This window comes from Takifugu flavidus, chromosome 12 (genome assembly GCF_003711565.1).
Source record: "Takifugu flavidus isolate HTHZ2018 chromosome 12, ASM371156v2, whole genome shotgun sequence".
Lineage (NCBI taxonomy): Eukaryota > Metazoa > Chordata > Actinopteri > Tetraodontiformes > Tetraodontidae > Takifugu > Takifugu flavidus.
Genome location: NC_079531.1, coordinates 3,892,925 through 3,906,184, shown reverse-complemented (window position 1 = coordinate 3,906,184; position 13,260 = coordinate 3,892,925). Strand labels below are relative to the sequence as shown.

Here is a 13,260-nt window from a genome sequence, read left to right as displayed (position 1 = left end):
TAGCGCTTTCACTGCATTTACATGTTTCCATTATTTGTCCTCAGTATTATCAGTTGTGTATTTAGAAAGAGCTCCATAGCATATATGCGTGTACAATGACATAAAAATAACTTGAGAAAATTAACTTTTATTAACTCCTGACTGGATTTAGTTTATTAGTGCCACTTGTTTGCTTACTTTTAAACTCCTCAGTCCCTTATTTCAATCTGGGTGTATTGAAGAAAAGGAACTCGGTTCAGGCAGATTTGTGAAAAACCTTGTTGTGTTGTCGGCTGAGTGATGAGAGAGGCAAGACTTGGTTCTTTATCAAAGAATCCTGTGATAATTTGCCTCTGGAAATTGTTGTCTTCCAGCTTTTGCTGCTGCTACTTTTGGGGCTTCCCCTACCCCCTTCCCTGATTTAAAAACTAATGTTAGGGGCATAAATGAAGTCAGCTGACTGCAGGACACACTGGGTCAGTGATCCTAGGGAAAACATCCTGCATTAATATGGTCTAATCCACTGCAATTAGTTAAATTACAGTAATCCGAGCAGCTTGTCAGAAACCTGGTCTTCCCCTGAAGAGCAAAGGTCCATAAAGCTACCCCACTGTTCCTTTCAACTAAATTTTGCAAGCTCTTCCATCTTTTTGATGATTGGATGGGCTCTTTCAATGATGTTCAGTGTTTTCCCCTTATCTGAGGTGTCTTCTGCGCCCCCGGGCTTTTCGCCTCCCTGCTAAGGTGGATCAGAATGATGTGAGAAATCGTAGCATGGGATAGATCCGTGCTGCACTCCTACGTGATTTTTATGAGAGAATATGATGCACGCTTACCATTGCTGGTTTCCCTATGCCGTAGGATTAGCAGTAGTGAAAAGATTTAAACTATATAATTACATGAGGATAAAGGACAAATTATCTTGTGTACTCAACAGCCAGATTATCATACTCGAGACTCTGTTCTGCCCCAAGGGAAGCGCTCTGGATGACAAAGGGCCTTCATTAGCATAAATTTACAAGTGCTCTCATACTCAAGAGCTGATAAGAACCTGTTCCACCTTTGCTTTGGCCTTGAATGGCTTGTTGTGCTTTTGGCAATGACAGATAAGTCAGGGTAATTTCACTTTATGCCTGAAAATATGATGCTCCAGATTCTGGCTGTGTCTCGGAGGTGTCACCCGTGATAATCCTCAAAGAGCGTCCAGCAGAAAGGAGGTTGTGTGTTTTCTAGATGATATACAGCAAATGACAGAAGGAATTATTTAAAGGAGGACAAATCTGTAACATACTATTAAGCAATTTCCAGGGAATAACTGTAGATAAAAGGATAATGGATGGGGGTGTTGTTATTAGGCTGCTGATACGGAAATGCCACAGTAAAGGTAGAAAGACAAGATTAATTGAGGACGAGAGAGGCGCTCATTGCTCATCAGGCCCTTGAGTCCAACCACTCGCTATTTCGGTCCCTCTGCTCCTCTGTCTCTCCACCTTTCCATCCTCATTCCTTTTTTTTCAATTCCCTGTTTTGCTTTGAACCCCACCCCCCACACCACCCCCACACCACCAAAAGGATTTAAGGCGATCATCTTGGGGCGCTCAGTGTCGGCTCGAGGAAGTTAGTACTGAGGCCAGGAAGATTTCAGTCATCTTAGGGCTGACAAGTCTAAGAAAAAAGTCCCATTAAGAAAAGCTTGCAGAAAAGACCCCATCCCAAATGACTGCATCCCTCCCCACAAGCTCCTTAGTGACGGCATCTTCAAGCTGTTTATCTGGATGATGTACTCAATAAGTGTCTTCATGTTTATGTCTGAGTGCGCCTGTATGTGGGTCAGTACTGTTTGCTTTCCTGTCAAATCGTTATGGTCTTTCTGAGGTGGAAATGCTGGAAGAATTATCGCCAATTTTCCAGCATTTGTAGAGCAATCGTACCTGTGGTGGCCTAAAAGTTTCTGTGTTTGGATATCATTTGGAACATTGTTGCTCTTCATGCAATAGACAAACAAACTCTGTGTGTGTGTGTGCGTGTGTGTGTGTGTGTGTGTGTGCGCGCGCACGCGCATTTTTTATCCTCAATAAAATCGTTTCCAATGAGTACTTAGATTTGTCCTTAACTGAAGGGAAAACAGAAACAAATGTGGGCCTGATAATGGGCCTGTGTGCACCTCAGCTAGCTATTCATTGGAGTTAGACACCTTTACCTGTTTTATTTTTATTACACCACAGAAAAGAGGGCAAATCACTAAAAAGTACTTGCAGATGTTTTAGGCAATAGTTCATATTAGCTCAGCTTAAAAAAAAAGAAACCTAAATCTTTCCTGTTGCTACTTTATCGTCACATTTTCCAAGGCTTTAGATTTGAACATAGGCAGAATAAAGCCCTGACTCTTTAAGGAAAGGGGCATCTGAGGAAAGTGGCTCCTCCCACCTGTCCTACCGCGCCAGCGTTGAAGACGGCACCACAGGGCGGCTAATGTGCGTGAAATACCATCCATGACATAAACGTTATTGACAAACTTGGCTGGACATCTGGGGCAGTGAACTGCCAGGATATTTAATGCATATTCATCTCCTTTATCCCACTGGTCTCACCAGAGCACCCAAGCTGTGTCATCTTGCCACACTCCAGCTCCCACCCAAATGTATAGTGACACTGATTATGCAAATCTGTATCTTGTTCTCCCCAATACCTGCATTAGGAGGCTGCTACTTTATTAAGGGTGAGATACGGGTACCGGAGGAACCGAGTGGAATGCTGAAGCTTGCTTCCACTCCTCCTTTTTTCTTTCCCACCCTTCTATCTTATTTTTCATAGCCCGTAACAGTTGTCACATTAAGAGCAGATCAGATGAGAGCCATGTTTGATGCTTGAGCATATACTGTAAATCTTGGCAGAGTGTGAACTGGATTAAAATTTTATGTGAATATAAACAGGCAGCGAAAAGTTTGTACGATAAAAGTTAATATCACAGTCGCTGCTTCTCTTCTACAGCAACATGGAATACATTAACTTTGATTTTAGTTATTCATTTTATGTTTATATGATATGTTTTTCTCCCTTTCTCCTTGTTTTTGAGATACTTTAGATAATACGTGAGCTGAGAAAACAATAGCTACCGGTATGTATCTGTATCTATATACGCTGACCTACTTTACCCCAGTGTTGTTATGGCGATCCTCTCACTCATTCTAACGGCGCTTTATTCCTTTTTATTTGCCGTCTTCTGCTCGCCCTCTTCACCGACTTGGCCAATATTGCCTGGGGTCAGCCATTGAATACAGTATATGCAGTGTGTGCTGATCCTCCAAATTGCCGTGTGTGAAATCCATCCCACTTGCTCCTGGGGGAGTAGTCATATCACTCAAAATGAAACTGCCCCTCATATCCTCCCCTTATTCTTCCACCGCACCGTTTTCTGGCCGCCTGGGACCCTGCAGTTGTGGGGCTTTATGGCGGAAGCCTATTAGACAAATCTTTGAAGAATGCACTGAAGGTGCTGTGATACCAGGTTGTCAAGAGGGTTCCACACTTTCATATAAATATATCAGTCATGCCGGCTTGGAGGTCACACCGAATTGCATTATTTTTCTGTTTTGGTAAAAATTCAGAGCAGGGGGGTTTTATTGCACCTTATGGGAGAAAATAGCATCAGGTTCCAGAAAATGCTTCATTAGATTTATTAATATCATCTGTCATAGTGTCTCCACCAATGTGGGGTTAAATTTATTGAGAAGTCAGACATCATTAATATCTATTTTCGCACATAAACTGGCTTCTTTTTTCTTTCAAGTATGTGCTCCATTTGAGCGTGAGCACGTTATTATATGTGAGTTTCTGCCTAAACACTCGTGTCACCTGTGCCTGTCCTTATCTCTTCTGCCACAATCATTTTCCTGTTTTCCAACTGTGATGTTCTACAGAGAAGATGTAGCCTGCCCTCTGTCAAGTCAGCCATGAACGGAAGAGGAATAAAACGAAGGGAGGACAGAGATGTTAAATTTCATTATGGCTATTATGCGTTGGGGAGAGCTCTCCCTGCAGCTGGCTGATTCGACGCATGCGCTTGTGGCTCCTAATGAGCCTGCATGGAGAGGGACCTGCGTGGAAACAAAAGGCTGTGCTTGTTGGTCGCACAGAGACCCCCCTCCACCCATCCCCTCCTAGCTCCCTCAGCCCCGAGCGTGACAGACCAAGAGCAGAGTGCCGGTCCCGTCCTGGTGGCGTGATTAGATTGGGGCCGAAGTCTCCAGCTGGCAGGCCTGTCTGTGACTGGAGGCGGCGGTCCCAAGCGCTTGTCACTGGCTGACACCTCTGACAGGCAGGGGACAGCTTCAGCAGACAGGTTCATTAAATGGCATTTTTTACAGCTGGGCCTCCAAAAATGAGGGCTGGGCTTTGTCAAATCCTCAAGTCTGCCGGGGCCGCTGTGTGTTGGTTTAGACCAAAGCTTTGTTGTTGTGACAAATTTTTTGATCTGGGCTGTTTGAAATTGGCCCTTTTTTTCCCTCTTTAGCCTGTCTTTTGCTGACAGCTAGCCCCTTGGCCTGTACTTTGTCATAGCAACAAATGCTATATACACTGGCTGGTTACAATAAACCACCAGTGCTAAAATGCACTAAAAGGCTCCAGAAAATGTGAAATATCCCTACTGTAGACTCTTTTTGTGGTAGTTTCTTTTCTGTATTTTATAAATGTTACAAATAATTTAAGCCACAGATTTAATACAAAAAAACAACCTGGTATCAACTGTAAAATAAGTAAAAAATAAGTAATTTCAAAATAATGTCTGCTTCCTAGTTGTGTGATGGTGTAACTGGGCCTCATAGTATCACACTCAAGACTACTGGAACAACTGGCACATCTGGCTACAGAGCAGAAGAGGGGTAAATGCTATCCAGCATCCTACTGAGCTGCTGCTGGCCTTCAACACTGTGCCCACAGCTCCATATCCTTCCCTCCCACTCTACCTCCCAACTCCCACCCCAGTCAGCTCTGGGCTGTGCTGTCTCTATGACAACTGTTTGAGTTGGGGGTTGCAGAGATGTCAGGCAGGGGCATTACCGGGAGGAGAGCACCAGAGATGCCGCGCTGCACACCCAGCATCTCCACCTAATCCAATTTTAATTGAACTCTAGAGATTCCGGTTGTGGCACAGAGGTCGGGCATGAGCTATTCCAGGGAGAAATTAAAGCAGCACGGGTTGCGCTGCACTCTTCCAGCCTGTCACTATTTTAAATGAGCATTAGCATCAAACCTAACCCAGCTGAACATCTCACTCCAGCTACCCTCCCTCTGCACCTTCTCCACCTCACATTAATGCACTGTAGGGCCTCACCCCTTTGTTGTCTTGTAATATCTTTATTCTCTCACACTTAATGTATGTGTGATTATAACCTGGGGAGTTGATGAGGTTGCTCGTGGGCTCGTACTCTTGGACAAAATTGTTAAGTCAAAGAGAAGTGAGAGGGGAAGTGAAAGCGATGGGGGGTGGGGAGTGTTATGGGGACTATTCTCACCTGTCAGAACAAGTATCTTTGTTTTGTACGTGTGGGTCTGCAGCCCCACTGGTGCTACTTACACTGATCCTTTGTATGCAGCCTGCCCTGCACAACATGATGCTTTTTATTGATTATTTATGTGTTATTAGCCCGAGGGATATTTTCTTTTTCTTATTTTACATACATCTTAATCTAATGAACCAATGACACAGGGGAACTCTGTAGAAAAACTAATTTTAAAGTCTTTCATACATGTAAAAGTTTGGATTGGCCTGGTACTGGTGTCCTAAGACTGAGCTAACTTGCTATGCTTAGCCTGACATATTTAATGTGTATTTTTGTGACTAATAACCTGATATAACAGCCTATAAAGGTATTACAACCAATTCTACCCCCCATCCCCACCCTATCTGTTGTAGGTCTTGGCATACACCGAGGGTTTACATGGGAAGTGGATGTTCAGTGAGATTCGGGCAATTTTCTCTAGACGCTACCTCCTGCAGAACACGGCCATGGAGGTCTTTATGGCCAACAGAAGTAAGAGGAAGCGTCCATTAAAGCACTGACGAGAAATATTGAGTCTGCGCTTCTCTGTTATAGTTGATTATTTGACTTTTTTACAGCCTCGGTCATGTTCAACTTTCCTGACCAGGCCACAGTTAAGAAAGTGGTCAACAGTCTTCCTCGAGTGGGAGTGGGCACCAGCTACGGACTTCCACAAGCCAGGTGGGGCACAGTTGATCCAGTGACATTGATAAATATGTGTCGTATTGTAACTCCTCTGTGGCGATTGTTAACTCTGCTGCGTCGGGGCTCTGTGCAGCGCGGCCTGCAGCACACTCAAATCTCACTGCTACGGTCACTGAAGTGAATGTGCGCTGACCCCAACTGAACCGACCTAATTCTCTGAGAAGACTATATAGAGCAGGGCTGCAACCAGGCCGCTGACCTCCGAGGAAAACACAGATTCCCTTTAGACTGTTAAAGTGCTAAAAGCATCACGTAAACTGTTAGAAAACAAGCACCCTGTAAGCACTGTTTCCCTCCAGTTTTTGTTGTTGAGTTGCTTTTCTCCTTTTCTTATTATCTGGTGTTTTAAGCATTAATAGGCCTCTTTTTAACAATTGTCACAGGCGCATTTCCCTGGCAACGCCTCGGCAGCTTTTCAAATCTTCTAACATGACCCAGCGTTGGCAGAGGAGGGAGATCTCTAACTTCGAGTACCTCATGTTTCTCAACACCATTGCAGGTAAATATTCCTAAATGCAAACTTTGTTTTATTTATTTTTTTCTGAAGTTGGCCAAGATTGGTAAATAACATATTCTCTTTACCGCAGCCGTCAGTTACGTAGATAGGTTCTGATTTGTTTTTTTCCTCATCCACCAAAACATAGAACTAGTGAAAGTGTTGAGTTTTAATCTATTATCTGTATGAATATCTGCACCATTAGAATCTTGTGACATTATATTTAGCTGTCAGAATCAATAAACTATATGCGCCAGCACTTGTGGAAACGTGTTATAAATGGCCTCAGGTATGTCAAACTTGCTTAAGAATCCCCAGTAACCATAAGCGGTGCTCAACTTCCCTGTATGGTGTATGGTGTTTGAAACAAAGAGCCCCAACGCATATTCTGCAAGATAATTAGTGCCTGGCTTTTTTTGTGAGTGTGCGCACGTGTCTGCAGAGTTGAGAGGTTCTGTTGTCGACTCTCTGATCTGAACTGCAACTAACAGGCGAAGGCGAGAGCGATAGCGCACCACTCTGTTCTGAAAAGTGTCATCCTCTCGCTCCCACAGAATATTCATGCATATTTATATTAAGCCCGCGCCTCAGTTCGATACATTATTGTCAGCTAATTAGATGTAAGGCAGGCTGAAAAACATGCCCAAAATTCATTAAAACTCCATGGTAATGACCTGGGCTGACAGCAGTGTCAGAGGAGTAGGGAGGCAGGCAGGCGGCGAGGGGGGGGGATTAGGTGCAGGGAAGAGGTGCGAACAGGAAACAGTCTTCTAATTAAACACTATTCCACAGTTATTAACATCCTGCCAGTTGAGATCAGGCCTCAGACGCAGTGAGTTCAAGCACGCAAGCATCATCGACTCTTCCACAGCCCTCATCCTCTGCTTCCTCTTCATTCTGCGGCGTTAACCTGTATAATTACGCTTTCTGGCTTCCCACAGACTAAATGTGCCGCAACATCCTTCTGGCTGACTAATCAGTCACACATTATCACTCCGTTATCTGGATTAGACAAGATAGACACACCACTGCTATGTGAATTCTCAGAGAGAATTGATGTAACCCAAGTCCAAATCTAGTTTGCTTCCTCCTACTGCCACACATTGACCCCTTGACCTTGGATAGTATAAAGGTTTCCTACCAAAGAAAATCTTCTGGTTTAGCCAAAGGACAAAGTTGGCCGACGTGTTCCCCCGAGTGTTTTTTCGAATATACCGAGCTCTAATTCAGATGCTGCTATAATCACCTGGCGGCGTTATTTGCAGCTGCAATCAGTTACAGAGAGCAGCCACGGTATCGAATTATGTAAGCTGAGCTCTTTAGTAAAGCCGTCGGTCATTCAGCCTATTTCACGATCAAACGCGTGATGAAGATATTCAAATATTTCACCCAGCATGCACATAAATCCCATATTCAACTGTATGCCTGCAGTGCTTCTTACAAAAAGGCATTATTTATTAACACAAATACCTGCAAATCCCCAACAGATGTGATGGGCAGCCAACTCGCAGCGTGGCGTATCAGGTGATGTCACACATCAGAGGGTGATGGTGATCCATTGGCTTCATTTTTGAAGCGCTTCGGTCCAACATGAGAATGTGAAGAATGGCCTGACCACATTCTTCCTGCTTTTGAAGAGCGGAACCTTTGTGAAACTTCACATTTTTGACAGCTTTTTTCCCCCCTATGTTGGTGTAAATTAGTCCTGTTTTGTTCATTAAACCGTAGCCTTTTAAATCCAAACTAATATGTATCTCTGCCGCTACACTATATAATTCTGCAGTATTGTGTAACTTTGAAGAATCCATTCATCTCCAGATTAAAAGATTTCTTTTTTACATTATGTAGTAGGTTCTATTTTTCTTTTGATCCTTAACATTGGAATGGAATAAAAGCAGGTTTTTTTAGTTGGAGGGCAAATGTGTTAACTTTCATTATATTAAGAATGCATGTCGCAGGAATGTAATCGGAGCAGAACAAACAATGCCTCCTGCTGCAAATTATTTCAGCAATCAAAAAATATTTGAGCCTACATGTTATTCTTGATTTATCCTCAGCAATAAATTTAACGACAAAAATCATCCACGCAGGCCTACCCCAATCCCACATTACAAGTGGTCACCACCTGAAATTACAGCTGTAGCAGTGTCATCTTCAAAAGATCCTTGTGTTTCCCTTGTGTTTGGATTTCATTTGACACGTTTTTCCATCTGAAAACCATATCCTTTCTGTCAGAGCACAGAGGAAATTACCATCTGGCCAATCAGGCTAGCAGGCCTGCAGTGACATTTCAGGAGTCCTGGCCTATGAAATTCATTTCCCCTTCATTACATCCACTGTATACAACTTAGAGATGTGTACGCACTGCGTTCGGGCCGCGAGTAACCACCACAGTCCATTGATGATGCACGTGTAACAGGAACAGACACGGGAGAGAAAACATTCCCCCAAAGCAGACGCGGCTTGCCGTTAGCGTATCGTTGCTCTCAGACGAGCGAGACAGGAAGTGTGTGATTGAGGGGCTCTGAGATCGGAGGCTTGTTGGAATGTTACACGCTGATCCCCTAAAGTAACTGAAGTCTCGAGTGTACTCTGCCCCATGTTCAACCCCTCCGCTTCCTTCGAAGTCTTCCACTCACACATTTCTGTCTGCTGTGTGTCTAGGGAGGACCTACAACGATCTGAACCAGTACCCCGTCTTTCCCTGGGTCCTCACCAACTATGACTCGGAAGAGCTGGATCTGACCTTGCCGGGAAACTTCAGAGATCTCTCCAAGGTACCGAGGTCTAATCGCCATGCACAGGATGGCGGTGGGAGGAGCTGATGTGGCAGCTAGCCCTGATGGCAGGGGATTTCCTTCCTGTGAAACAATATCATGTTTGATCGCTAAGAAGTCATGTGGAGATTCTAAACTCATGACATTAAGGCAAAAATGGAAAATCCAGAACTCAAAAACTCTTTCTGACTTTTTGATCTTTATGCAATTTATGTAATTGTATGTTAAGTCCCTTGACCACAAAACAAGAGGGATGAGGATTTGTTTGTCTTCATAAAATAGTGGGTGCATATAGATGTAAAAGTTTCAGGAACACAATGTTTTTCCATGAGTGAAGTGCAATCCTGATCAGATTTTATATATATTTATATTCATATTTCCATGCCCTCACAAATGTTCAAGCCTGCTTGTTAAAGCAAATGGTTGAATTCATTAAATATATGATTCTGCCTGACTGTGAGTGGATGACGAGATTCAAAAGAGGCCGTTTTTCCAAGTTTTACAGGTGAAATAACACTTGACCCAGTGCAGCTGAGTGAGCTGACAATAGTCTGGCAGCCCTGAAAGTTCAGCCTTATTTTTGCCAGATCTCTACTCCAAACTGGTCTGTTTTCCTTTTTCACCATCCTCATTCAGCCCATGTCTGTCTGTCTGTCTGTCTCTCTCTCTCTCACTGCAATTCACTGACCTGAAAACAGCCGCATTCCTCAATGAGTTCTCACGTTATCGCTCCCACGTTCCCTCTAGTTTTCCCTTAAAGCGTCAGAATTCTATAAACCCCTGCCCACCAGTTTAAAACATTTTGTCTAATTTTTCAGCCTCATGACCAAAACTAACTAAATAAGCAGCGCTGCTGTGACTGAGTGAGAGGGGGAATTTGGCCGTCCCATTTCAGAATATTTTAGTAAAACACATCTGTTGCGTGTTTTCTTCCTCAGTAATGTCAGCAATTGTCTCCTGTTGAAGACTATAGCGTGTGATGATATCCAGGTGGACTGGGGGAGCCACTGTGTGTGCGTGTGTGTGCGTGCGTCTGCATCTGGTTATGGTGGCAGGGCTGAACCATGTACACTCCTCCTGCCCTGGGGAGACAGTTATGTATTGTAATGTATTCCAGTGACATCTTCTCATGCTGTTTACAGGGTTGAGCTGCCTTCATTAGCATGAGTTCACAGCCCATGTCTCCTGACAGTTGTCCTTGGAACCCCGGGGCTCTTACCTCCAAAAGTTCACAGCTAGCATAGCAGGGAGGGACAGTGGGGCCACACTCCTCCCTGCGTGGCCGTGCTTTTGTTCAATAATGGATCACAGGCAGCACCACCATCTCTAGAGACTCTTTCATTGCATAAAGAAGTGTGTGTATGCATGGGTGTGAGCTGGTTGGAATGATCCACGGGTTAGATTGTGTTTAAATATTTATTTACAATAATCAATTATTGTGATATTTAGTATCTAGATATGCACTATTATGCGCACACGTGAAAGAAGTTTTAGTACCACTTCAGTAATTGTGAATGATCTAAAAGGAACCAGTCCACATCCTGTCACTGTAGAAAGCAGCAAAATGGGAAAATGAAGAGCATAAAATGTCATATATTTCCTTCAGGTGAATATATATATATGTGTGTGTGTGTGTGTGTGTGTGTGTGTATATATATATATATATCTATTCAAATGGCAGCTTAATTATAGCCAATACTGCATTTCACAAACACATTGGGAGACTTTCTTTCCCACAGTTTGAAGAGATCAGGCGCGCTCAGCGACAGCTGACTGCCACATGATTGACAGCAGTGTTTAAACCGTGTTCCACTGCCAAATAACATCCCCACAAACCTGCTGTGCACACCTACAATTACCTGCTGGTTGGGCATCCAGTCAGCTGTGAACAGTGCTATTGAGCAGAGCGCTGCTCTCCCCCAGGGCCTTCGTTCTGCATATTTTGATGTCAGGTATATTCACGCACCCAAATGATTCATTAGATTCTAATGATTATTTCTTGATGGGTTGACAAATGGATGACGGATAGGCGGAAATGAATCCACCTCATAATGTTAAAGAATGCCGTGGACAGATAATTGAATCATGTGATGAGAATGACGATGCTTTACTACCACTATATCACTTTATGTAATTACTGTAAAAAAAGAGCCGCCCTCATCCGTCCCAAAGAAGATACCTCGGTTCCTGGGCCATGTTCAGTTTTACAACCTGATTTTTTACACATTTGAGGAACATTAAAAAACATCTTCAGGACATGTGTGATGGAGTAATAATAATAATAAGAAAAATAATACACATTGTCTGTAGTCCATTTAGTGTAACATATCACATTCCTTTAAATTGAGGTATCTCATACGTGGTGCCATTAATCATATCACCATTTTCCCTTCCCCCTTTGTAACTTATTTGGTGAAGCTCAGTCAATGAATATTGACTACTGATCTGCCTCTGAGGCACTTCTGTTGGGAGGATGATGAAAATGCAGAGAAAGCAATGTAACAGCTGAGCGTCAGTGTAACAAGGGCCATTTTGTTGACTATAGCATGTGAAAATGGAACCAACAAAAGCTAAAACTCCATGCGAGTATGTTCTCCATGAGAATTTCAAATATTACACAGGCTTTGGTTCAGTCATGAAGCTTATGATCCAAAGGAATGGTTAATTTCTTTTCCTTGATCATTTGAAATAAATATGGCAGCATCTTTACAAGCGGAATGACTGAAGTAATGTGACTGGTTATTCAACCAACCGGGGAAACTCTGAGTTGTTTATCACGCTAGTTTAAAAAGTGTTTTCAGTGTTTTGGCATGTGAGAATGAGGCACGATGGTTTCCTGCTTCTATCCAACACTTTTCAGTTTCAGACATGTTTCAATGGTGATTCACCTCTACTGATGGTTATTTTATGTACCAGTAGCTCGCCAGCAGCAGCAGGTCTATGAATGCAACCAGAAGTAGCAGCGCTGAGTGAATGTTTGTGTGAGTGTGTTGGGTGTAAACCGGGTCAGCCAGGGTTAATCCAGGAGGATTAGCCACAACATTTAGCAGGAGATGCTCACCCCCCCCCCCCATCAGTGCACCATCCTGCTTACCCTCGCCTCCATACCTCAGTAAATTTCAGACAGCGCAACAGGAACTTTTAGCGTTCAGGAGAATTAATGAGTTCTGACAGACAAATCCCAGAGTAAAGCTCCTTGTCTGCCCTGAACTCTCCCCCTGCCTCACCATGTGTAGCTAATGTGCAACTACTACAAAGTTCTCTCTGTTAATTAGGAGTGTTTGTGTGGCTACTTTTTTTTTTTTAGCCCAACAAAGTCAAGCACTTTTGAGAACCCTAAAACAATCCTGTTTCATTCTGAGGATCAAATGAATACAGTAAAGCTGAAGCACTGAAGATACTTGCAGTTGTTTGGAACAGCACATCAGGAGCTATGTGACGACAACACGGGCCGCAGCCTGTGTCTGTGTCCTGGAAAATCCCCGACTGATCCACATGTTGCTCCCGTCTACTTCGCCATACAACAGTGTATCCACCAAAATAATAACGTGTGTAAAAAATGTATTATGTATATTACAGAAAATTCTATGTGCATGCTGTGAAGTTCGGTGAATCCATCTTACAAATCTTAAGGAATATTTAGGTTTTTCCCCTCATTATTTTTTGCAAAACATGGATTTGGATCATCAAAATTTAATTTAGATGGAAGGGTTGGTCATAAGATCTGCTATTTCTGTGAGCAGCCAAACTTTATGGATGA

General features: G+C 43.3%; 1 protein-coding gene across 3 annotated transcripts in view; it reads left to right on the top strand.

The window, feature by feature from the left end:
* Positions 1 to 13,260, top strand: part of LOC130534511 (neurobeachin-like) — a 116,553-nt gene that overhangs the window by 83,371 nt on the left and 19,922 nt on the right. For all 3 annotated transcript variants that reach the window (XM_057048673.1, XM_057048672.1, XM_057048674.1), the window contains 4 exons: positions 5,897 to 6,014; positions 6,101 to 6,203; positions 6,611 to 6,726; positions 9,388 to 9,500. In XM_057048673.1, the coding sequence (XP_056904653.1) occupies positions 5,897 to 6,014; positions 6,101 to 6,203; positions 6,611 to 6,726; positions 9,388 to 9,500 (450 nt within the window). The remainder of the gene's footprint in view (positions 1 to 5,896; positions 6,015 to 6,100; positions 6,204 to 6,610; positions 6,727 to 9,387; positions 9,501 to 13,260) is intronic.